This window comes from Coturnix japonica, chromosome 4 (assembly GCF_001577835.2).
Source record: "Coturnix japonica isolate 7356 chromosome 4, Coturnix japonica 2.1, whole genome shotgun sequence".
NCBI classification, from domain to species: Eukaryota; Metazoa; Chordata; class Aves; order Galliformes; family Phasianidae; genus Coturnix; species Coturnix japonica.
Genome location: NC_029519.1, coordinates 68,799,212 through 68,825,333, shown reverse-complemented (window position 1 = coordinate 68,825,333; position 26,122 = coordinate 68,799,212). Strand labels below are relative to the sequence as shown.

The 26,122-nt window shown below is 37.2% G+C and overlaps 1 protein-coding gene across 1 annotated transcript; it reads left to right on the top strand.

The window, feature by feature from the left end:
• Nucleotides 1–1,777: 1,777 nt before the first annotated feature.
• On the top strand, nt 1,778–24,118 carry NCAPG (non-SMC condensin I complex subunit G). The gene is made up of 21 exons (XM_015862626.2): nt 1,778–2,058; nt 2,161–2,370; nt 3,498–3,726; nt 4,542–4,687; nt 5,298–5,382; nt 7,541–7,733; nt 9,418–9,567; nt 10,836–10,976; nt 11,842–11,965; nt 13,330–13,419; nt 13,586–13,765; nt 14,081–14,191; nt 15,824–15,943; nt 16,753–16,989; nt 17,225–17,406; nt 19,169–19,343; nt 19,739–19,900; nt 20,389–20,560; nt 22,340–22,432; nt 22,880–22,958; nt 23,804–24,118. The coding sequence occupies exons 1-21, from the start codon at nt 1,948–1,950 to the stop codon at nt 23,928–23,930; spliced, it is 3,117 nt and encodes a 1,038-aa protein (XP_015718112.1). The 5' UTR covers nt 1,778–1,947; the 3' UTR covers nt 23,931–24,118.
• The last annotated feature ends 2,004 nt before the right edge of the window (nt 24,119–26,122 follow it).

Below are 26,122 nucleotides of genomic sequence, written 5' to 3'. Positions count from 1 at the left end.
ATATGATACTATGTTACCATTATACTTGAACATATAGAATCTTATTTCCTTCTCCCTAGGAGCAGAAGAGGATTAGTCCAGATCAGTAGGTTTGACAAGTTAATACAAACTATAAGTGACTCATCGTATAAAGCAGGTATTTGTCTTAAATATACATAAACATACAGCAGTACATTTATACATGCCACATGTATAAATCATTTTAAAATTTATTTTTATATATATTTTTCCCTGTGCTGTCCTTTGTTCTCCACACATAGCTCATATACTCAATAATACTTGACACATTTGTAAAGGCAAAATCATTCCATTATTTTGTTGACAAAAATCTACTATTTAAAGAAACACTGCGACAATCCATATATGAAACAATACTGACCCCTAGTGCTTGCCTGTTGTATTTCTTGGATCTTAAACAAAAAGCGACTTTTCTTTAGGATGGGTTCTGCCTATTTCATCTGTTTTTTATTCATGATGGTACATCATCCATCCCTACTAAATAACTACATAACTGCTAAATACTATAAATACAAATAACTAAATACTAAATAACTGCTGTCACTTGAGTTTAATCAGACATGTTTCTCAAGCCCAGACACAAGTAGATGTCAGCGACCCCAAGCTCCTCGTGTCCACAGTTCTCTACTTAGATTTACACTTTTAAATGTTTTCTGATTGAAATTCATAAGCATTGAGAATGTTTCCTCTCAATTGATCATCTACTACTTTGATGCTTGTAAAACATAATTTCCTGTCCTGTAAACAAGTCTGAAGTTTCAGCTTAGTTAACTCCAGCTTAGTTAACTCTACACTTTTTAATGAGATATAGAATTTATTCTCCTGTTAAATAACTTCTGTGAAAACATCAGGTTCAAAACAAATGCTCAAAAATTCAGTGGAAAAAGTATTTTACTCACACTATTAAAAAGACACAATCAGGAGAGCAGAAATATTCCTTCCAACAAGGCAGGTAAGCCCCTTTTTTGCCCCATTACAGCTGAAACAAAACAGAAAGATGTTTCAGTAAGAAACGTAGAATCATTAAGGTTGGAAAAAACCCACTAAGATCACCTAGTCCAACCATCAGTCCATCCTTACCATGCTCACCTACCTGTGCCCCTCAGTGCTACATCTCCACAGTCCTTGAATGCATCTGAGGACAGTGATTTCATCCCCCCCTGGGCAGCCTGTTCCAATGCCTTACTGCTCTTTTTGAGAAGAAATGTTTCCTAATATTCAACCAGAACCTCCCTTGTCACAACCTAAGGGCATTACTTCCTTCTCATCCAATAGCTGTTACCTGGGTGAAGAGTTGGATACCCACCTCACCACAACCTTGTTCAGAGAGTTGTAGAGAGTGATGAGATCTCCCTTGAGAGTCCTCCAGACTAAAGAAGAAGCTGAATAAAGTACAGAATTTATTCTCATGTTTAATGAAATGATTTCTTTGAAAACATTAGGCTTACAACAAACGCTTAAAAACACGTCGGAAAACACACTGTTATAAGATGTAATCCAGGAGGCAGAAGTACTGAGAGGGCTCTGGGCAGAATGAAAACTCAGCACGTACTCAGCCTCGCGTGCCATTACGCACTTTTCTCAACAGTTAGAGTGTGTTCAGACTATTAAAACGTGGCATATCATTTTAATTCCAACTTATTCTTCGTACAAATCCGCATTCCTCACTGAAAGATAGCACCTCCCCCCACCATCCCTCCACATACCCCCCCGCCCGCCATTTCCCAGCCTGCCCGCTGCCGCCTTTTCTCGCGACACTTGTGGGCGGCGCTGGCGCCTATTTTGAAGCTCTGGGCCGTTGCATTGGGGCTGGCTGCGCTTTGCCTGGCTGCGCTCCGTCGGGCGCTGTGTGGGAAGGGCGACTCGCCGCCTCCCACGGGCAGGAGCTGTGGTGGCTGTGGTGGCTGTGTGAGCGCCCTGCTCGCAGCCATGTGTCCGGCCAAGGAGCCGCTGCAGATCAAAGAGGCTTTCCAGCTGGCTCAGAAGCCCCACCAGAACCGCGCGAAGCTCCTTGTGGCTTTGAAAAGCACCTACAACCTGGTACCGGCCCGCCGAGCTACGGAGGCTGAGGGGAAAAACTGTGGTACTGCTGCTGAAAGGTGACCGTGCTAATTATTTGTTGTGGTTTGGTGCTTCTTTCAGTTAAAAGACAAGGGAGACTTCCATGAAAAGTTCGTTCATTTCATGAAGTATGCCATGATCATCTACAAACGGGAGCCGGCCGTGGAGCAGCTGGTCGATTTTGTGGCTAAATTTGTGACTTCGTTTTATCAAACAGAGAAAGAGGACGGTAGTGAGGAAGGAGAAGAAGACAGTTTGCTTCTGAATTATGTGTTTAACTTCCTGCTTGAGGTACAGTAATACTTGCTATAAAATCTTTTAACATGCGAAGTGAAAACTTTACTTACTGACACAGGCTGCATAGCGAAGCTGTGGATGCCTGTCCTTGGTGTTGAAGGCGAGGCTGGATGGGTGATGGGCAGCCTGAGCTGGTTAGTGGCAGCCTGCCCATGGCAGGGGGTTGGGATAGGCTTTAAGGTCCCTATCAATGCAAACCAGTCTGTGATTCTTTTTATACTCAGTGTGGAAAACTTTCTCGCATTATCTACAAACTGGAAGCTTAAAAGTGAAAGCAAGGCAAGGATAATGCTTTATAATTTAAAAAACTAGAGCTAAAACAATGCATACAGAAAACATGCATGCAGAACAAATTAGTGGACAGCTGGTGGTAGGTGAATGGTTGGAGTAAATTATCATAGAGGACTTTCCCAACCTTAATGCTTTTATGATTTTTATGATTATAAAAACCACAAAAACCCTCAGCAAAATGGATTTTAAAGCTTAGATCTGTCAGGAAAATATAAATTGTTTTCTTACTTGACTATCAGGTCTGTTGTGACATGTTTAACTGGGGTGCGTTTCTCTATGTGATATTAATTTATACTGCTTCTTTGACAAGTAAAAATAGTACAGTGTTTCTGACACGTGCAATTGGCATTTGTGTTATTAATTCCTGCTTGTTTCAGGAGTTGATATATAGAAAGAAGACTATCAATTCTGATAGCGTGAGATCACAAATAAAATTATATTATTTTAAATTAATGTATTGCCAATGAAAAGTTATCAGTAATGTCAAGAGCACCAGGCATCATCCCTATTTTCTTTTAATGTTTTATGGGGACAGGAGGAATGTAGCTCATGTTGTTGTCTTCCGATTAGCAATATAGTTTTCTTCATTTGTGAGGGCATTGCTAATTGTGTGCAGTGTGCTGCTGATATAAATGACGAGCTATAAGTGGGAGTTTTTAATCTTACTAAAGAATAGAAAGAGCCTTTGAGATTATGAAAGTGCGTATTTTATCTCCTGTATGGAGCTTTAACTACTTATATGTGCTTATTGATAGTCTTACAATGGAAATAAGAAAAAAATACTTCTTTTTCTTTCCTCTCCCTTCCCACCCCGCTCCACTTCCCTGCAGTCTCACAATGCAAACAGCCATGCAGTTCGGTTTCGAACGTGCCAGCTTGTTAATAAGATATTGGGAAACATGCCAGAGGATGCTCAGATCGATGACGAATTATTTGATAAAATTAACGAAGCTATGCTCATCAGACTTAAAGATAAGTTTTCAAATGTGAGAATTCAAGCTGTCTTGGCCCTGTCGAGGCTTCAAGATCCTAAGGATGAAAACTGTCCAGTTGTTAATAGTAAGTAGCACTTATTCTCTTTTGTTTAAAAGGGTTTGTTGACGTAGGTTAGTTTGCTTTGAAACTTTATTTGAAGCTTCAAATAACATGTTCTTTGAGGGTGTTCTTCAGGCAATTGTTAAAACAGTGGTGGAGCTCTTTGCCAATGGAGCTTGTTTAGGTAAGGGTGGCATATGTTGGGGAGGGGGAGAATAAACAACTTGTTGAATGAGAGATCTGCTGGGAATTAGATGATTGAAAGTTTTTGTGTTTCTTATTTGGGAACAGAAATTTCATAGTGAATCAAGGTAGTCACGGATCAAAAAGGAGAAGTCAAGTATTCTCTGATCAAATCTTATGTTGCTGCTTTTAACATTGAAAAAGAGGCAGGAATATAACAATTATGTGAGTGATAATATTGATGAATATATTTTGGTAGGTTTAATGCAGTTGTCAATCTTCAGTTGTTGGGAAAAATTGAGGATTCTCCTCAAAGGTGGTAAAAATGTTTCCATTGAACAGAGGTCCAAGACACCAACGTTTGGAAACATTTTTGTTCAGTTAATGACAAAGTGATTATTTATAGGAAGAATCCAGTAGCAGTTTTAATAACTGAAGACTAATAATAACAAATACTATTCTTGCATTTGACTTCAGTTTATGGTTGCCTTAAAATCTTGGGGCTGTGACCCTAACCTGATCCCTGTGTTTATATTAGTGCTGTGCAAAAGGGGAGAGGTTTCAATAATACCTGCTCATATTCTTGAGTATTTTCCTTTTTTTCTATAATGTGAATGCCTGAGACTTACAAAAGCTTCTGACTATTTTACTTTCAGTTTACAACATGCTGCTTGAAAATGATTCAAATTCAGAAGTGAGGCGTGCTGTGCTGTCGTGTATCGCTCCATCAAAAAGGACTTTGCCAAAAATTGTAGGACGTACTATGGATGTAAAGGAAGCTGTCAGGAAGCTCGCGTATGAGGTACAGTGCACCATTTCTCATTAATTTCAAACAGGCTTTAAATCTTCTATCATATTTCATTGGTTAAACCGTAAGATTTTTCACTTACCAGAACTTTGCTGGGGAGTTTTCACGTATGCAAGAAATTGCCTGATAGAAATTGCATTTCTAACATAATTCAGTTCTTCAAGGTTATATATACAGTCTGTAATCGTCTATGTGCATTTTGTGAGGTTAATGAAGCAATTTTTCTTCTGTTTTATCCTACAAATAATTAACTACTATTAGGATTACAGCCATACTAAATGTGGAAAATTATGCATAGTTTTCATATTCTGCTTTTGTGAAGCATGAATTGCTGTCTGTTTTTACATGTAGAGTTAAGAGGAAAGAGATTTGCTACCATATATGTTTCTTGTTCAAGTACCTTAAAAATCACAGGACAAAATCTGCTTACTAATCACATTACTAATGTACTAATACAGTGCTGATGATACAGGCATTATAGGCTTTTACTGACTTAAAGTTTCTGGGGATTGCATAAAGCTGAGAGTTTAGACTCACAGGTAACTCACAAATTCACTTGCTGAAATGTGTAGAAATGTATTTTAGTGTCGTCTATTTTCGTAAGGTTTTGGCAGAAAAAGTTCACCTGAGAGCTCTGTCAATAGCACAGAGAGTAAAACTGCTGCAACAAGGACTAAATGACAGATCTGGTAAGTGATGTTTATTTTAATATCTTGATACCAGTGTTTGAGAGAATACCTTCTAATGTAGGGGAGATTACCGATATGGAAGCCATGATGGCAATAATAAGGAGCTCAAAGGGAGTTAGATGTTTGATCACAAGAAATTCTGCTTACTGCTTCTGCTCTTCCACACATCTGCTAGTCAATAAACCAGAATAGGATTGCATTTTGAAAAATACATGAAAGCCACTGAGCTCTAAAGTAAGAATGAATGCCATTAAAATTATATTTAGAACAACAAAAAAGCCCTCTCAAAGATAAAGTAATTAAACACAGAAGTAGGAAAATTGTAGTTATTTAATTACATGTATTTTTTGCTTCATTCCAAGTATCTTTGTGACCATTGCACACATCGAAGAATAGTATCAGGTTGAAAACTGTTTTAAAATGTTTCCCATGTATGTCCTGCAGGAACTTTTCTGCTTGTTTGTCATATAACTGGCATGAATGTTACTTAATGAATTTTTGATTGACTCTCATTTGTTTCACTGTGAAGTAGCTTTATTTTTTTGGAATCTTGCTGTATTGTTTTAATGAGGAGATGTTCAGAACATAGCTGGTATTTATGTGCACTGCTGTCATCAAAGCATCTCAAGGTCATGTGCATCTAAGAGAGGTTTACCTACACAGAAAGTGACTTTTCTTTCCAACAATAGCAATTACATGGAATTCCACTATAGGAAACTGCCAGTTTGATTGTAACTGTGTTATTCACATACTTTGTGAAGTCTTATTTGTCTTATTTTTGTGACCTTGAAGTGTTTGGGATAGAGCTGCCTTCTTATCCAGGGAAGATACTTCCTCTGTTGTGTCTCTTTTCCTTAGGATGATTCTTCATCCCAACTATTGAGGACTTGTTTTTTTTTTAACCTATATATATCTGCCAGGGTATGCAGCTTCAGTGGGGTTGTATGCTCTTTGCTAGGCAAAAGAGGTTTATGTTCCATGAAGTATGCATTCATATATACATCCTCTAGAATTCTCTCATTTTGGTCTGTGTTGCAAACTATAACCTTGAATATGGGTATCTTTATTGAATTTGCTCATGTGAACATACTCCCAAGCTAATAAAAAGAAACTTGTTCATTGAAGGTTGCTAGGCTGGAATTTTGGATATCTTCCTTACTGACTTCAGAGGCAGGGTTTATAATTAAAGCAGACCTAGAAGACAATCCAGATTTTGCCTAATTCTGCTTTTCAGGGTGCTTTTATCAATTCAGCTGTCAGTTCTCCACATGCTTTATTTCATGCTGCTGCATTCTGATAGTTTATGCCTTTCAATTCTCAGAGATGCTTCTCATTCTTAGAAGCTTAATTTAGTGGGGTTTTTTGTTTGTTTGTTTGTTTTAAACAGATCTTCAACAGTCTCTTAGAATTCAGGAAGTGCTGTCATGGGCTGTATAGAATAGAAAGATGAATTTTGTTACCATTTCCCTTATATTGGCTCTTGTGTTCTAAAGCGTCCAAAGAGCATAATTCAGTCAATCTGTAATTATCCTTTTCCTACCGCCAGACTACTGGCCTTTCTTCCTCGCCTAAATCTAGGTGTATACTCGATGTTTCCATAAGTACCTTCTTCCTTGATAAAGCCTACTCCCCTGATCCTGAAATTATTTGTTTGTTGCCTCAATGGGGAGGAGGTACTGGAGGGATTTACTTAGTGTGTCTCACAATTCAATTTGATAATTGAATTAATACAAGAACTCTGTGTGGTGAATCAGAATAAAAGTCTGTGTATTAGTCTCCTGCCTCAGCAGCAGCATAAAATGCTTAAAAGAGAACAAGTGTATAGCCATGCTTCCCTAGAATGTTTCATGGCTTTAAAAGAGGCCACGACTAATGTATTGGCTGGGGTGATGTGTTGATTGTGGATGTTGCTGATTTTGTTTAAAGAGTTTTTATTCCTTATAGGGGAAAAATGATGTTCCCTCATACGAGTGGTAGTTTTCCTTACATAGTTCTTAGTTAACTGTTGTGCTGCTTTCAAAAAGAAAAAGGCCAAGTTCAACTATATAATAACTTTATATAACAATGATTTGTGAATGTATATTGAAATTTATTTATTTATTTTAATTTTTTTTACATGCTCTAACATTACCAACTATTTAAACTCATGTATTATTAGATGCTGTTAAGGAGGTCATGAAGAAGAAATTGCTTCAAGCCTGGTTACGATTTACTGAAGGGGATGTTTTAGAATTGCTTCATCGTCTGGATGTAGAAAACTGCCCAGAAGTGGCTGTCCCAGTACTGAATGCTGTGTTTTCATTGTCCCCACTTAATGACTCCATTCAGAACTGCAAATACCTTGACAACAGGTATGGTATAGAGATCAGCTTTCTTTTCCATTGCTTATGACAAAACTGATATTTTCGTGTAAGTTGTGATGTATCCCTGGTGTTTGTTTCCTGAAGTGTTTTGGTTACGTTCTGTTTGTTTGTATTTCTAATGTGTTCAGTAACTGAAAATGATTGTGAAAATCACAAGGGAGAGTAAATGCATCAATAAAGCAAGCTCTGCTATGAGTAACAGGACTGAAGAATTCTTAATTTCTTTCATTGCCCTGTGCTGTCTCTTCATAATAAAGGCAGTGCTTTAGTTTACAACCTGCAAAGCTGCAGTCTCTTCTTTTAATCTGTGTTAACTGATTAAAAGAGTCAATATCACAGATTCTGTACCACCTTTTCAGATTCTGAATATCACCTTTTGTCTCTTCTCCCCCTCAGTATTGCTTTTTTTCTTTCTGTTTGTTTTTTCTCTTTGCTTTGGCTTCTCTCAATCCATTTTGCTGGCTTAGGGGCAGCACAATTGGAGTTTCAGTTATTTGTGCACTGTTTAGGCAGTCTGTCAGAATAGAATCACTGAGCTTGTTTTTCAGCTTTGTTTCAGTCTATTTTAGTTGTTAATGGAAGTTTGATGGAGCTTAGAGGCTTCTTTTCCTGCATTAATTTTTGGTATAACTTAAGTGAATTCTAAGCTAATGATGAACAGAATGTGATACAAATATAATATTGAATTTCATAGCAATAAAATGAGAGGTGGAAGGGAAAAAGTAGAAACTATAGGAGATTGCTAAGGGAGGCAAAAAACACGTGGCAAGAAGTGTCTTGAGTTAATCAAAGAAACCAGAGTGGAATGATTATCTAAGTCTCATCTCACATGATAAACTTAAATGACAAGTAGTCACTGATTACAAAATTCTGATTACAAGAAGGTTATTCTGTATTTTGGAGGAAAACAGTGTAATGCCATGGGGTGAAACATTTTGCATTCTAGTAGCAGTTTATAACTTATGTCTTGAAACCAGTAGATGATATACTGTACTCCTAAGTTACAGGTGCAGGCCTGTTTGGCTCTAAAAGGGGGAAATAACATTCTCACAGCTTTAGGAAATGTGCCAGTTGTAAAGTTCAAAGGAGAAATAGTTATAGGCTTGTCGATCTGACTTTGATCCTGCACAAAACAAAGGCTCCTTTCTAAAAGATTGGATTTACTGAGAATTATAAGTAATGTTTTGGAGAAGCGGATCTGTTGGACTAATGGTACCCTGAGAAGCAAGTGAAATGATTCAGCTTGTAATGAGGTTATTTGATTTATGCAAAGCACTTGGCTTTTCTTTCGTGACACTTCTGATTGCATCTTGAGGTTTCATTTACGTGTTATTAGGTTGTGGATGTGTTTTGGTTTTGTTTGGGGAGAGCAAAGACTGCAGTCAAGAAGAGAACAAATAGTTTATGAACAGAAGCTGAAAAATAATGCAGTTATTTGTTCAGATTAGTGGAGTTCAGTCTTTCCCAATTGTAATTATAGCAGTGTTTCATAGAGTGCAAGTTTAGCGTGGATGTTTACTCTTGGAGATCTGAAAGGCTGAGCAGATTCTTTCCTGCACATATAAAGCTGTGCAGAACATCTTTGATGGGATTTCTCTTCTTAGGTAATAATCTTTTTCTGTGCATTTGTTCTGTGTCTTTTCTTCATTTCTGTTTATTTGTTGTCTTTAAGAAAACTGATTCCACTGGAAAACTTAACAGCCGAGAATGTGTTACACTGGAGGTGTCTTTGTGAACATCTAAAGTCAAAAGGTGAAGAAGGTGAAGATTTGCTAGAACAGATATTGCCAGAACCAGCCATATATGCAGATTATTTATTAAGGTACATTGCATTTAAAATACTTTGGTGGAAAACAAAAAAGTAATTCTTTTTTAAAAGGTAGATCATATTTACGTGTTTCAGCTATTCAGATTTGATTCAAAGCCGAAGATCTGTTTGAACAGTGTTTTTCTTCTCTAGAATGAAGGAACTTTTTTTTTTTTTTTTTAAATCAAAAACCCAAAAAGCTAACAGAATATTTCAGAATGTTTTCACATTACTCATTAATTATGAGCAAGATGGTCTTGAAGATTAACCGTATATAATTCTGTGCCATTAAACCTGCTAGAATGATTGTTCTGTAATGTGCAGCTCTTCTGCCTGTCTGTTAGTACACAGGTTGCTGTTTGTTTGGCAAAGAGCCTGAAAAAACTGGTGCGTTTTTCATTCTGGGGACTCGTGAAAATGAAGTAAAATTTGGCTGCTGTCCCTGTCTTTCCCTCTGGTCACAAGGCCAGTTACTGGCCACTTTAACAAAGGTGAAACAGTGTATGTTTTGTAAAGTCAATCTTCTATATAAGTGAAGAAAAGGAATTTATATTTTTGTTTTTTTTTTCTTGGTGAGATACTCAGAGAGAAAAGCTTTCAGTCCTCACATTAATGTACGTTCTGTGCAAATTCTGTGAGCACGAGGAATACTGGGAAATCTTAATTGATGTATTACACTTGTACACTGTATGGTGAAGATTGCTAAGATACAGATAAATCAGATCTGCTGAAGAAAATATTATTTTTAGAGATATTTTCAATTAAACATATGCATATTCCTCTTTAGTGGAGTATCATACTAGTATTAGTCATACAAATATTGCTACTATCCTGTGTTCAGTGTGCTAAGGTGTTTCATAAACAAATAAAAATCATAGACACTTAATATAGAAATATCGGTCCAGTCTAGTGAGTGTAACTATGAATCTGTAATTGGTTTAACAGTTCATACCACATTTGGTCTCAGAAAAAAAATGAAAAAGCTGTTCCATCCAATCTTACTCAACAGGCCTTCAGTAATCCTCACCTTAAGGAAGAGACTGAGTAAAATTAACCCATTAGGTCTGCTTGTACTTGATTGTAATATCAACTGTTAAGCTGTTCATTGGTGAGTCCTCCCATCAGTTCTTTCAGTTAAGATTTACAAGTCTGGTGTAGGCCAGGTAACTGCTTGTTTATGTATGACAGGGAAGTGTTTTTGTTTTGTTGTTGTTGCTTTGTTTTTTATGTTTATTTCATTCCAACCATGATTCTGAATTACGATCTGTTCTATTTGGATTCAGTTACATACAAAATATGCCAGTTCTTGGTGAAGAACAAAGAGAAGATTTCGCTTGTTTTGAAAACCTGATGACAAAAGAATTTATAGGCCAGCAACTGATTCTTATTATAGACTGCATGGACATAGCTGAAGAGGGAGGAAGGTAAACTTGGGTAGAAAATCTGTTATTAAGCATATGGCTTAATTAATGTGTGGATAGGCATAAGGTCTTTGTTGGGAAAATGACCCGATCGTTTAGCATATTTCATCTGTTTGGAAGGAAAAAACAAAACAAAACCAACAACATCATCTCTTTAATGGCATTGTGCACAAGAGTGCATGAAATACTGCCTGCCTGCTTTTATGGAAAAAAGTTTTATGCATATACAACGTTATGGCGAGCAAATTTTGTTGTTGTTATAATACTTCCTTGAGATGAGGAAGTTAGAGTGTTTATTTGGAACTCAGTATACCAAAAATTAAGGAGATAAGTGGTTGATTTCTTCACAGATGACTTGTGGTAGGTAGGTAGCTTGTGGGTATCCTGAGTTTGAAGCCCAGTTTGCTAAGAAGGTAGAGATGTTTTAGATTTCAAACTGAATCAGGATGTGTTAATTAAGTCATTCAAGCAATCCTATAGTTTGAACAACCTATTCCTGTGAAGTAGTAATAATAAATTTGGAAGCTTTATACCATCATTGGCATTTTCTGAAAAAGGATGGTCATGGTATTTCTAACACGGTGTCATTTTCATGCCCTACAGGCCTAATATGACTGTCAGGATATTTTTTGGTGGAATGACTTTTAAGCAGTAGTCAAAACTGATTTAAAAAAATAAAAACAGTATTTTCTGATTGAGAGAAATGGGGTAAAATAAGGAGAAGATTAATTCTACTATGGAACAAAATAGTTACAGAGAAGCTTATTCTGTAATGTATTCATGACATGAACTCAGTGTGGGTAAAGTAATTTAATGCTTAACAATAAAAATTGTGGTATTGTTGTTTTTTTCCCCATCCTTAATGCAGGAAGCATCTGTTAGTTCTTTTAAAAAAGATTCTCATTCTGCCTGCAACTTCAACAGCTCTTGTATCTCCACTTGTGGAAAGATTACTTAAGATCATTAAGGATGATGGCAGAAGGATTCAAATAGTAAGTAATACTAAAGACTTGCTGCTTTCTGGGTTTTGCTTTCTCTGCATGACAAACAGTGTTTAGAAAGCACTGTAACAGAAATATCAGGAATTAAAATGTTTTTACTTTGGAAAAGTATTTATGTTCTTTGCTACGCAACTCTTGTCTTTGTTTTTTTTTCCCCTCAGAGTGGCTGCATTTTGTGCTTATATGACAAGCTGTTTTTTCAGAACAGATTGCTGATTTTGTAAATGTAACCCTCAAAGTAGAAAACCTCTACACTTCAACTGCCTGTCTCAAAATTGTTTGTCTTATTAGACAAACCGGTTTTGAGTAGAACATTAAAATGAGAATGCTAAAGCATTTCACTACCAGATTGCAGCTTTTCTTTCTCTCCTTTCTATTGAGAAAAGATCTAAAATGTTTACTATAAAGAGAATACTTTTCTTATAATGTGCCTATATGAGGAATGATTATTTCAACTTGTCTAATGGAAAATGGATCCTTGGTTTAGCTGAAATAATTTAAGTTATTTCTGTACTTTATGGACAGAGAGTAGTTCTGGAAAGCCTCAGCCCAGTAGGTAAGGCTGGGATATAGGTTTGCTACATGATTATTTTGGAATAACTATAGTAACCCTGGCACTGTCGTAGTACAACACTAACAGAATGTGTGATGTTCTAGTATACTAGAGAAATGCACTGATTCAGTATATTCTGCTGTTTGGGTGGAGGCTAAGAGGAAGTTAACTGTGGAAATGTGATGCAAGATAAATCAAACTGAAACTATCCCTGTCTCAATTGGTCTTTAGTTTTCCTTGTGTTTTATCTCATTTCTTATTAACATAACAGGTCAGTCCTTAAAGAACTCCCTTAACCAACTGAAACACCCTCAGACTAATTCTGCTTCCAGTTCAGTGCATGTATTTGGCTTGGAATTAAATTACTTATGTGGCTCTCTGTATTATATGTGTAGCTTATAGAGCTGGAAATGAGAGTGTTGGTATATTTTGACTGAAGCAGTAACAGATGAAAAACTGCACTGTTGTTACCAATCTGTCTTATTAAAGCATGCATTCAAACCTAGAGGAGACAGTGCCTGTGAAGTCATAGAAACTGTTCAACTTACACGAGGATCTGCGGTTTTCTGTTCTCTTGTTTAACTGGCTAACTGTAGAAAGGACTGGACTTTCATGAATAGGCTTCTCATTGTCAAGTGAGTCCTCCTTGAGGACTTAGTGCAGTGACGTAATAGTTAAGGAAAGCTGCAAAGAAGTTTCAGAAGGATGGTGTTTTAGATTTGGGTGAGTTAAGTTGGTATCCAAATGGTATCTGATGTCTAAGCTGAAATCACTGTCACTAATATTTTGTTTGTAACAATAGATTGCAGAAATCGTCTCAGAGGTTCGTGAGCCAATTGTTTCTGTTGAGAAGCCTGTTGATGCTGCTGAAATAAGAAAGCAACAGGTTAAGGTAAGGAAATTTTAGTTAACTGGAAAAGAATATTCCTGGTCCATCAAGTAAGAGTTTTATGTAGTTGTATATTAATAAGTACTGTCAGTAGTGCGTTGTTGGCTAATACCATGTAGGTTATAATGCTGTATAATGATAATTATTTTCTTTCTGTTTTACATTTCAGTTGGCTGAAATAAAAGTGAAACTTTTTGAAGCAAAATCAGCTTTGGAAGAGTGCATTACCCTGCAGGATTTCAATAAAGCATCAGTATTAAAAGAGAAAATAAATGAGTTGGAACACTCAAAAAATGATCTGATAAAAGAAACAGAGCAGTGTGAAATTAAAGAAATGCGTGTGGAGAAGGTTTCTATTTTTCCCTTTTTTTTATTTTTTCAAATGTTAATTGTTTTTTATTCAAAATAGATTACAATAAACTGCTCTTTTGTTCTTAAGTAACTGAAGAATACTAAAAGGAGCTTAGTTATGCTGTATTTACTCTTAACTGAAAACATGAAGCTGAATTGCTTTTCATTGTATAAGACTGATTCATTTTCTTGCATATCAAATCTATAGTGAGTAAAAATGTTTACTTGGGTATGAAATAACTATTATTCTCTCACTATCACAACCACCATTTTTAGTAATAGAATTTCTTTTTTTCCCTGTCTCACTTTGAAGAATGATCCTGAAACACTGTTGAAGTGTCTATTAATGTGTCATGAGCTTCTCAAGATGATGGCCTTTTCTAAAGGAATTGATCCAACCATCAATGAAATAATAGAATCTCTGGTATGTAATAAACACTGTTTTGGACTACAGTAAAAACAGGTATTTTAGTTCACAGGCAGGATGGATTGTGATTGTTTCAGAATCATCCTGCTGTATCTTCAGTAGTGTGACTTGTGCTTGTAAGCCTTTCCAAAACCTGCAAGAGCAGTCCAGCTGTGAACTCAGAATCTACACCAGAACTGAATGCAGCAGGGAGTTACTAAAATCAATTGAGTCTCTCCCTGTAACTGAGGGTGCTGCTTCAAAAAGCATTTTAATGGTCTTCTCTGTGGATAAGGGTGGAAAAAAGGAGAAATAAATCACAGAGTATGGTACCGTATGAACATTTGATACACTCCCAACAAAATACTATGTGTGTTTTTTATCCAACCTATCTAGAAAGGTTATATTTGAATTAGAAGTGGTCAAGAGAAGGGCAGAAGGGAAAAGTATGGGACAGCTTCTGTGTGAAGAATGGCTGAATGAGTGAACTTTGTGTTTTACCTGGGAGAGGGTTTGAGAGAGGTCAAGAGTTATGGGTATCATGGAGAACGTGAGTAAGGATTGTATAATCATAAGGTGAAACTGGCAAACACCAAGATTAAAATTAATGAAATGAATTGATTCTTCTAATACATAATCTATGGAATTCTTTGTCAGAGGAGGTGTGCATGCTGAGCACGTGCATAAAACTCAAGGAAAACTGTGCAAGTTCATGAAAAAGAAACATTATGCAATAATTAGTTAGCTAGGAACAGTCTCACATTTCTAGAGCATCTCAGATACAAATTGCTGGGATGTTGACAATAATTCATGGCAGGTGTCTACCTGCCTGCTTCTGTAATGCTTTAGGAATTTGTTTTTGGTCCTTATTGTTAATAGGGCAATGATCTGGAATATGTGACTCAATATGGGCGTTCTTGCAACTTTCTTTCCAGTTTGAATTCTAACACCAGTTTAGAGTAGCTTCTATGTTGTGGAACCACACCTGATTTCTTTCAGATGTATAACAGTGTTTTAAGAAACCATAATTAGTTTTGATGTGTCCATCATATTTCTTCAATTAGTTTATTAATTTCCATGTTTGTTGTTTATTTCCCTTCTCTGTCTTCAACATCCTGCTTTTATATTGCTTTTCCTGCTGGGTTCTCATATATTAGAGCAATCTGGTTGTTTTTTAAACTTCCCTTCCTCGTTGAACACAAAGATATAGATCGATATCATGGTAGCATGTATCCTATATGCAACCTGGCTTTTCTTTCAGATGAATTCTATAGGGACTTCTTAAAACTATTCTAAGTAAAGGAAATTGCATTTGTATTTTACAGTTTAGAACTGCGTACCATTTCTTTGCAAGAATGTTCATGTATTTTGGGAAGAACTATGTGGGTTTCTTTTTTATTTCAGTAGTCAACTATTTTATTGGAAAACAAAGGTCTATTAAAACAAATATGAAGCAAAATGCTGGTGATTCTCCCATTGTTTTATGTATACAAAATCTGATTCTGTTTATATCTAGATAAATGGAGCTTGTGGTAGTTAGTTGTATCATGCTTTGTTATTTCTAGTTTTGGAATAAGCAAATGTTAAACAATGCAGTCAATTCTCTATTTTTGACTTGCATATTTCAGTGACAAACTGTGTTTTTTCCAGATACTTCCGGGTGTAACCAATGTCCATCCAGCTGTGAGAAACATGGCAGTTCTGTGCTTGGGTTGCTGTGCCCTTCAGAGCAAAGAATTTGCTCGACAACATCTTGCATTGTTGATGCAGGTAAAATTTCTATTGGAAGATAGAGTGGTGGTCCATGGGACAATAAATAAAACCAACTTGTAGCTATAAGAAAGTATCCTACATAGTTCTGGTGCTTAAGTACCAGCAATTCCTGATTTCCTGAACAGCAGGAGAGTATATTTTTATTTTTAAGTAGATATTTCTGATATCTGTGAGCAATTAAAACCCATGTTCTTTATGTAGGTTGCTGTCAGAAGTAGTGTTGGGCTGAACTGATGAAGGCTCACATTTGAGGCTATAACTCACTGTGTCTTTTTATTTTTATTTGAATGTTAATTGGAATGTTAAAGCATAATACATATGGACCTTCGTGAGCTTACCATGCAGTTCCTTGATGTATTTTCCATAATGCTTATTTTAATTAAGCTATATGGTCTTTCAGAGCAAGGATTGTATTAGCTGTTTTTTCTGTAGTGCCCAGTAATATGGACTTAATGCAGATAAATATCTTTTGTCTGATAAATGTTTAGAGGCTGATAGGTAAGGTTGTGTCTCACACATGCATAATCTGAGTGAAGCTAGAATTTTTTCTTAGTAATGGAGATTGCATAGAAAATGTGATAGATTATATCTCATAATATTATAATTTCAAGTTGTTTAAGCTTCAACCCATATCACACCTTCTGGCTGAAGTTTGTTTAACTTGAGAAGATTTATACAAGACTTCACATACAGATACATAGATTCTGGAGTGATCTTACTAAAGAAAAAAAGCTAATATCCACTTTTGCTAATATTAAGCTGTGGTGGTCTGCTATAACATTACGTATTTTCTTTATTAAACCTAGGTTTTACAAATAGATAATATACAGATAAAGCTTAGTGCTTTAAAGGCAGTCTTTGATCAGTTGATGCTGTTTGGGATTGAGCCATTTAAAGCTAGAAGAGACAGTGAGCCTCAAAGTGAAGAAGTACATGTTAGAACTGAAAGTTGTGAGGAAGAAAGTGAAACAACAGAGAAGAAAGAAGACAGTGCTACAATTCACAGCTTCCTGCAGCTTCTTTATGGTTTCTTAGACAGCGAGGTAAGAAATACTATAAATCTTGCCTTGTTCTGGTTCTGAAATAATTTTTGTAGAAGGCTTACCATTATGTTAGGCGGCATTTGAACTTTACAGGATGTGCATTGAGTAGTCTCATGTTAAAATACTCAATTGCCCTGGAAACTAAATTAGAGAACTGATTTTCAAAATTAGATGTAGACTATAGAATGCAATGAAGTATTACTGAACATGAATGTGGTTGGTGTTTTGTCTTCAGTTTTCAGAACTCAGAACAGAAGCTGCAGAAGGCATAGCCAAACTGATGTTTGCTGGGAGGCTGACAAGTGCCAAACTTCTTTCACGTCTTGTCTTGTTGTGGTATAATCCTGTGACTGAAGAGGACACTCACCTTAGGCATTGTCTGGGAGTTTTCTTCCCTTTATATGCTTATGCAAACAGGTATGTCTTCATTTCATATTGAATAGTATGTGATAATGTATATTGACCAAGCTGCTTTAACAGCCCTTTTCAAAATGGCCTAAATGCTTGTTGGACCTCTTTAGTTCAACCTCCCATGCATATTTCTTTTGATTGAACACCAACTCAACCTGTGACCATTCTGAAAACTTTCCATTAATTCCCTCCTCTGTGACCAATTCATTTTTTAATTTCCTAAGACTCTCTGAAAGCATTTTTCTGTATACTGAATTGGAAAGTAATTTAAGGGATATCCTTTATGCTGTTGAACACTACTTTGGAGTGTCATTTAATACTTGCTATCAGGAATTGTTCAAAATAGGTATGGGGAGCTGTTCATTCTATCAGAGAAACAAGATATTTTAGTTTTATTAACTGAAGTATATGCCAAACTAAAGGCATAACAGATTCAAAGTCTTTTGGTAGTGGACAGATATTAATTATCCTCTATAGCAGCTGATTCAGAGCAGTCTGCAAAGTTGCCACTCAGGAAAAGAAAACTGAAGTAAATGCAGGAGTTCTGGCAGAGTTTTGTGCCTAATTTTGGTACTGATCTATCACTGAAATTTAAGTTCAGTATGTTTTCTGCATGTGGGTCAGATGTTCCCATTTGATCGCAGGTATAGTCAAGGGGCTTAAATTTTGACATTAAATGTTTATGTGAATGTAGATACTGGCTTTTATATGTAATATTGTTACATCATTAGAATAGTGTGGTGCATTAATGACAGGGACAGAGTCCTGTAATCAGTGACAATTCTTATTTCTGAAATGTTTGTTAAAGAGGGATAGTTTCCCTGCAGCCTTGTGCATATGCACTATTATATATCTTAAAATGTTGCTTTTCTAACTTGTAGGAAGTAATCTGAATGATGTCAGTTGTGTTTCACCCAATTTAAAACATAAGGTTGCTAAATGGGATACCTCTCGCCCCACTTACAGCGCACAAAAGGTCTTTAGGTGAGCTTGAGTCAATGTTCCAGAAGCAAACAATCTAGTATTAAATTATTTACCTTATTAGTTTTGTTCCCCAGTTAATTGGGTTCAAATAGAAGGTGAACAAGTATCTGAGATGAAAAAAAGCAAATAAAAAAAAAACACCAAACAAACCAAAAAGGTTTTGCTTCACTGACCAAGTACTTTATATATATTGGCACCTCTTAAATTGTTTTGACCTGTGTTGTGGAACTACACCTTTAGACAACGTGCCACAAAACCCTGTGCAACTGTTTGGGCTGTAGGCTTCCTTGGCGGGAGTCCTGAACTCTGAGTTCAAGGAAACACAAATATTTCTTCCAAAATGCTGTTAATCACCATGTTTTTTGATTTTACTGCCAGGCTTCATTGCTTTCTTACAATGAGATGTATCCCCAAAGAGAATTACTAGCAGAAAGGAGGAATGAGCAGAAGAAAAATGAAGATACAGGGATGTGCATTTCTGTCCCTTGAGAGAGATTCTGTCTGTATATATGAGTTAGGCTTTCTGATCAGTGGTTAGGTGCAGAAGTAGGGAGTGTTACATAACACTGTAGTGTTCCTGGGAAGAAGTCCCAGTGAACTAAAGCATAAAAGGAGTTGGTTCTATGAGGCAGGTTTTGTGGTTTTAATCCTGCTGCCCCATCTCTAGTAAGACTGGCCTCTCCTCTGACAGCTAAAATATATTGCAACAGGTCTGTAAACTTTCTTTGTAGAAAAAAGGATGTAATTCTCATTATGCTACTAATGCTTGATTCAACTGAAACAGATCTAACCAGGAATGCTTTGAGGAAGCTTATCTTCCAACACTGAGAACGCTGTTAAATGCTCCTGCAACTTCACCTCTGGCTGAAATAGATATCAGTAATGTGTCTGAGCTGTTGGTGGATCTGACCAGACCGAGTGGACTGAGACCTCAGGCCAAAAAATCTCAAGAGTATCAGGTACAGTGGGTTAAGCTGTAAGAAAACATTACTCGTACTTAGAGATGAAAAACTGACCTCTTCAGTTACTGCTGGTTGTTTTGTCAGGGATTCCTAGATTCAGAGCACTGATTCAGCAACTGACTGTTCATGCTACTAAATATTTCTCTTTCACTCTTACACACTGCAGTAATACTACAAGGAATTTGCTAGAGGGAATTTCTTTAGTGATCCATATTGGGAAAAGCAGTTTCAAAAAAATCAGTTAGTGAATGAACCCCAAATTCTTCGTTTAGAAGAAGAAATTTGCTATTTAATTTAATCATTAGCTGCCTATGTTAGAGAGTAATCTAGTCGTTGTAATTTGTAAGCAATTTTCCAAGAAATACCATGTATCCAATTTCTTTCTTTCACAGGACTTAACAGTGCATGATAATTTAGCATCAAAAATTTGCAATGAGATCTTGATGGACCCAACTGCGCCTGATGTTCGCATTTATGCGAGAGCGTTAAGTCTGCTGGAAATCAGTAGTTCTTCCACAGAGAATCTTCTGCTTCTGCTTGATGAGATTCTAGAGGTAGTATATAAATAACATGGCTCTTTGTAGCAGTCTAATATCCTGATGTGCTTAAAAATGAAGTGCCTATTGTTTAATATGACAACCTGACTGAAAATTTCCTTTAAAAATGAATTTCTCAAAAATTGGCTAAAGAGGCATTTACAAAAATCTGACCAAAAAAGACAAAGCTGTGTGAAATGTTGAAGAGTTCTGCTCCCCTGCAGAGATACCATCAAGAGGTAGCAGTGTTCCATCCCACCTTGAAAGGTCCTGTAACTTTAATTTCTTCAGGTTGTCTCTTTAAGAATAATACTTTTGGGGTTGCAGGGCCTGGTGTTGATGGAGAATTCTCCTTTCAATTCATTCTCCTTTCAACCAGAGTAATCAGCTTTATGTGACACTTTTTGTTACTCTTAACAGTAAATTTAACTAATCCTTTTAATCTGTATACTTAATAAGCTAAAGGTAAAATTAAGTAGCTGTTAACATTTAGTGTCTCTTCCCAGAAAGTGAAAGATAAATTGTGTCAAAGAGCTATTGAGAAGGTGAAGAAGAGTTTGACCAAAAGTACAAATGTAAGCAAAGATCACTTGGAAGGCACAGAGGAAACCGGAGCCTCTGAGAAGACACAGGAAAATGACAAGACAACGTCTGCAAATACTGTACAAAATGAAGAAGGTAATTCAGGAGGTATAAGATAGTAGGTGTGCAATTGAATGACCTGCATGGATTTGTATGAAAAGAAGTCTTAGTTCTTCCTCTAGTAAGTAAATCTACTGTTGGGAAAAAAAGTGGAACAGTAAATATTCCTACTGTACAGTTGTAAGTGTACAATTGTAAAGCTGACAAATAACCAGAGGTTATGCAGAAAGGAAGATAAACAACAAATGCTCACCGATGTTGAGGCTCACGGTAAGGATAGATGCTGATGCCAAGGCTTGCTGCAAAACTCCACACAGGAGCAATCTCCAGAAAGAGATCCTAGTGGTGGTCAGCACTTAAATGTGATCTAGGAGAGGTGGAGTCAAGCTCCACCCCTTCTGGAATTACAGCTGAATTACCTTCACCTGTGTTCCCACAGCTGACTCATCACTTGCCTCAAATTGTTAATCAGAGGTTCAGGCTGTGATCAACAGTTTCCCATATACCTACTGTTGAAAATAACTCCAAACAAATATATCATTAACATTATCATTATATTAATGTACGCAGTGCTGTATTTTGAGTTTTAAGATCGGCCTGATAGTTCTTTCTTTTTAAAAAAGACAGAACTAACTTCTGTCGTCTTCTTTTTAAGCTGCCTTGCATTCCTCTGCCTGCTAAATACCTTGTGTTGTCTGGCAAAAAGTGAAAAGCTTACAATGCAGTTCACAAAGACTCCAATGGACTTGGACTCCAATGGAGTGACTGTGCACTTCTGGCAGACTGTACTCTAGCAACGTGCAGTCAGTGCACTGAACTGTTTACGTTGGTCTCTTATTACTCATATTTGGAGCCCAGTTTGTTTTCATTGCGATTTGAGCTTAGAGTGGAAGAAGCTGGAAGACTTTCCACAGTCAGCACAGCTTATGCAGCTGTGCACATGTTAGCAGTGCACGTTGTGTTGGTGGCACAGGAAATCTGATCTATTTCAGTTGAAAAGCAATTGGATTAAATGTGCTTAGACTTCCTTGGCTTCCTCCACAAAGACTGGCACACACCTATTTTAAGCAGAACATCACTTCTAGAAAAAATAATCCTAATTTTAAAATAAACATTGTTTATATCCTACTAGATTACTTCAAGACTTGAATCTGCTTCTGAAAGCATCAAGTACCTTCTGTGTTACCATCTTCTATGCTTATTTATTGGATTCGAAGCTGGAACTCTAAAGCAGCTTCATATGTCTATTTATAAAATGTTCTGCTAACAGCAAATAGTATTTGTGGATGAATCTCTCCCAAAAGAGGAATTTTGAGCACTTCAAAGAGGCTGTAATAGAAAAGCATTGTTGGTTTCCTTTCAAAATATGTCTGGATCATTAAAAGTCAAGAGGTGTTCTTCGAATATAGAAATGATAATCAAGAGCAAAATTAGGTACTTTTTTGTCCCTCGATTGCTGCAAAGGAGATACAAAATTGGCATTAAGAAAAAAAACTTCCTAGCAGTGGCATAAGTGGCTAAGAAAGGGATTTCCTGAAGGTATCAGTGATTTTAGGGGTGGAGGGCAAACAGTTCTCGGTAGTAGTTTATAGGGGTATTTTATAGCTGTGGTGGGGCAGTGTTACAGATGAGTGACACTTTAAATTTCCTTCTGGCCTTATTATCTAAGATAATAAGGATTAAGGAATAATAAAATTATTATAAAATTAAAGGAATGATAGATTAAGTGTTTTTAGGTACTGGCTCAGGGACTGATACTTACGGTGAATTGCAGGTTGATTATCTGAGTTCTGCATGTACTCTTGTGTTTAACAGAAAATACGAGGGATGTTCTTCATACTCCAGTTACTGAAGTGAAAAGTAAAGAAACTGCAAAACCGAAATCCACGAGAAACAAAACTGGCAGAGGTACGTGCTGGGTTTTCCTGGCTGTAATACTGGCTGATAACTAAATTAACACTTTGCAAACCTCTTTTTTCATGTAAACAATTCAGTCTTCATCATATGCTTCTAAAAGATGTGTTAAAAGATGAAAATAGACTTTTCCCAAAACGTTTCTGCTATTCACCTTTTCCAATCAGAAATAAAACCACAACAACAAGAAACCAAAGAACTTCTCTACCTACAAGGTTTCAAGGTGGTCGCAGACATTGGCAGTAACACCCAGTGACTGTGAGAAGTAGCATCCTGGGGGTTTTTAGTTGTCAGTGTTTTGTATTAAATAAAACATTCCGTTCATTGTTGTGACTTCATGTTATATGCATTTTAATACAGTGTTGATCACTAATTGAAAGGTGCAAAACTGGTTTAACGAAGGAAATAATGTGATGTGAAGAGGTTTTTGCTTATACTTAGGGCAACGAAAAGCAGCAATGGGAACAAGGTCTGTGAGCAGAAGAAAAACTGGCACAGCCATGAGATCTGGTAGTGAAAGGTAAATGCTTTTTCCCTCTGCCTTCAAAAGCACGATGTCAGTTCTAGAAAGAAACTTAATTCATTCCTAGAAAGGAATATTTTTCTTTCCCCGAACCTAATGCAGAAGTAAATGTTTAAGGAAAATATTTTTCTGCTGATACTTTGGAAGTTTTCAAACCTAACGCTGTATTTCAAGTGCTGTTACTGCCTCAGAGCCGGTCCTTGGTTTGAGATACTTGATGTGTAGAATTTATATACGTTCTGTCTGTCAAAAATTCTGTTTTTTGGTTGCATTTCTTTTCTTCTGATTGCTTCTCCTGCTCTTTGTTTTAATAACAGTTCTGTGGAGGATTCTGAGTTTTCAATGTGGTTTTTTTTTTCCCCCTACACATTTCTGTTTTCTATTTCTGTTTCCTGTCTTTCAACACTTGAAAAACATCTGAAGTGAGCGATGTGTGAATATACACACAGCGTTCCTTCCCTTCAGATCTTGTAGGAGAGAAACATTAAATTACTTCTATAATTATCAGTTGGGTTCATTTTGTTTTAAGCAAGTAACCCCCACACTGAGGATGATCAGGATCAGCCGTTCCAGTTTGCCTGTTCAGTGCTTGCTTTGATACCACCTGGTCTTTGGGGGTTTGACTTATTTTGTAACTCTGATCCTTGGTTACTTTTCCTGATGCTGCTGAATCAGCTGGAAAACGTTGGTATATTCTTGTCCCTAATTTACAAACTTTCTATACTTATTTTTTTGTTCTTTAAGGATTTACTGTACAGCGATTTCAAGTTTTCTATTAACAAATTAACCCTTGAATTTGCTCACTCTTTTGGGCCTTAATTTTGAACTGCTGTATATTTCAGTGAGGATGAAGTGCCCCAATCAGTCGCAGTGCCGACTTCGAGGCCTTCGAGACGAGCAAAAACTGCAGCACTTGAAAAAACAAGAATGAATCTTTCAAACCTTTTGCAAATGGAAGAAGATGAATGAAGGCAAACTGGTTGGAAATGCCCCTGCTGACGCTACTTGTTAACAGCAGGCTCGAAGAGTTAAGTTTCTCTTGTGTCATTTAACTTTTTCAGTATTTGATCATTTATAACTCCATGATTTTCTAGGAACTTTTGATTAGTTTCCCCATATGAACATCATTCATGTAATAAAAACATATTAAAATATTACCTGAAGAAAAAAGTCGTTTTTTAACTTACAAGTAGAAATTTTTAGACTTATTTTACACTAATGCTATAGTTCATGTTATTTGGAGCGAATGCTTGACCTGGAGTGGTTGCGTGACGGCAGCGTGTCTGGCTGCACTGCTGACACACCGACTGCCCTTCCTTCTGAGCCTGCACATCTGCTGTCTCTCTGGAGGCTTTTATGGTTCGTGTTAATTGGGAATTCTGCTTCTTGGAGAGAAATAAATGTCTGCTTTATTTTCAATGACATAAAAATGGCAAAGCCATAATTAACTACAAATCAAAGCCTGCTACCACCCTAAGGGGGGCAGGAAAGGAGGAGCATTTCCCTCCCTGGAAGTGTTAAGGCCAGGCTGGATGGGGCCCTGGGCAGCTCGTGGAAGGGGCTTGGAACTGAGTGGGCTTCCAGGTTGTTTCCAAACCAAACCATTCTGTGATTCCGTGACACTGCCCTTGTTATATAAAATTGCTAATGTGTTTTTAGAAAAGCATAAAAGAAGCATCTAATAAGTATCCAATTAGGTAAGGTACAGGAAGGGTGAAAAGTACTCTTTAAGCTTCTGCATGCCATCTGCTTAAAGTGGCAGACAAATGTGATTTCTATGACTGAAGATCACAGAGGTTTTTCTAATGACATATTTAGGAATAGCCAAAAGTTCTATGGAGACAATAGAAAATTAACTTTAAAGCATGCCAAATATTCTCTGCTGGCTGAGCCAATTCATTCTGGAAACGTTGGGGGTTTGGTTTGGAAAAGCTCCATCCATCGTATCCTTCTGTGTTACAATTTAATTTCCAGGGCACTCAGTTAAGACTTGGGCTGACTGTTCAGTGAGCGCGTGTCAATGCAGCTATCGAAGGAAATCCTTTAGCAGAGGTTTAGACGTTGCTGTGATCTTTGGTATTTCTCTGAATGGCTTAAGGACAAAGCAAGTGACAAGTAGCATTCTCAGAGCGTGATGCTCCAACTAAGGTGCTGTTTATGAGTCTGTGTACAGAAAAGAGATGGCACGGTGTTCCTTTTCATCCCCTTCAGTTTTTGTTGGAAATCCTTCAGACCACGACATGCCACGGCACATTTTTGTGCTGCGATATTTCCTACTCAGAGGCTGGTGTAGCTAAGAATTATTTTTATTCATTTCAAAGCTGAATTTTGAAGTTTTGAATGAGTTTTCTCTAATAGTTCTCTATCAAATGGTGTTCCCAGTGAGAGTTTGCATGCCATGATCAAAGTTGTGGCCTTCAATGCTACCTGAACACAGTTCATAGGGTGACCTTTTCCATTTATCCGGGTGATTGTCAGTCAGAGCTTCCCCCACACTTTAAGCACTATTGTGTTATTCAATATGTGTGTATTTCACATAAATGGGCTCTCTGAGAATGAGTGGTTCATGCTTCTGCTACTACTATGTTATCGGCAACTGATGCTCCTCCCTTTCTTATTTTGGTTAAAACGAGTTTCTAGATAAAAACAACAATAGAAATGTTTAAAAGCTTCCATGAATGCTTTCCTGAATAAATTGAAGATCTTCAGTTGTGCCTTTTCCCCTTGTCCTGCCTTGCCACATACGCGGGTCCCATCCCTGGAGTCTCTTTAGGAATGCTGCACTGAAAGATCAGGTTTCTCTGAAGTCTCAGTCAGTGGATCTCAGCTGTGGATGGGCTTTCACTGCTGTGTGCTAACAAAGGCATTGACAAACCGGGCCGGGTTTGGGGGAGGGCCTCAGCCTGGTTGGAGCTAGAGAACTTGCCTTGCTCTGGGCCCCAGTGAGCTGCAAGGATGCAGAGCTTGGCTCTTTGTTGCTGCACATCAGGGGAGGATAAGAAACAATGGGACCAAGTCAAAACTCAGACCAGATATAGGGAGGAATGGGCAACTGGACAAGGTGCACGAGGTGGTTGTGCAGGGTCAGTCCTGAGTAACCTGGTCTGACCTCACAGTTGCCCTGGCTTCGGGCACGTGGTTGTGCTATGGAGCTCTGCAGC

Bases quoted from the DNA above. Each gene is read 5' to 3' on its own strand.
- NCAPG (XM_015862626.2), top strand. From the start codon at position 1,948: ATGTGTCCGGCCAAGGAGCCGCTGCAGATCAAAGAGGCTTTCCAGCTG. The intron at 11,966-13,329 runs GTAAGTAATACT...TTGTAACAATAG, and splicing joins ATGGCAGAAGGATTCAAATA to ATTGCAGAAATCGTCTCAGA. The intron at 14,192-15,823 runs GTATGTAATAAA...TGTTTTTTCCAG, and splicing joins ATGAAATAATAGAATCTCTG to ATACTTCCGGGTGTAACCAA.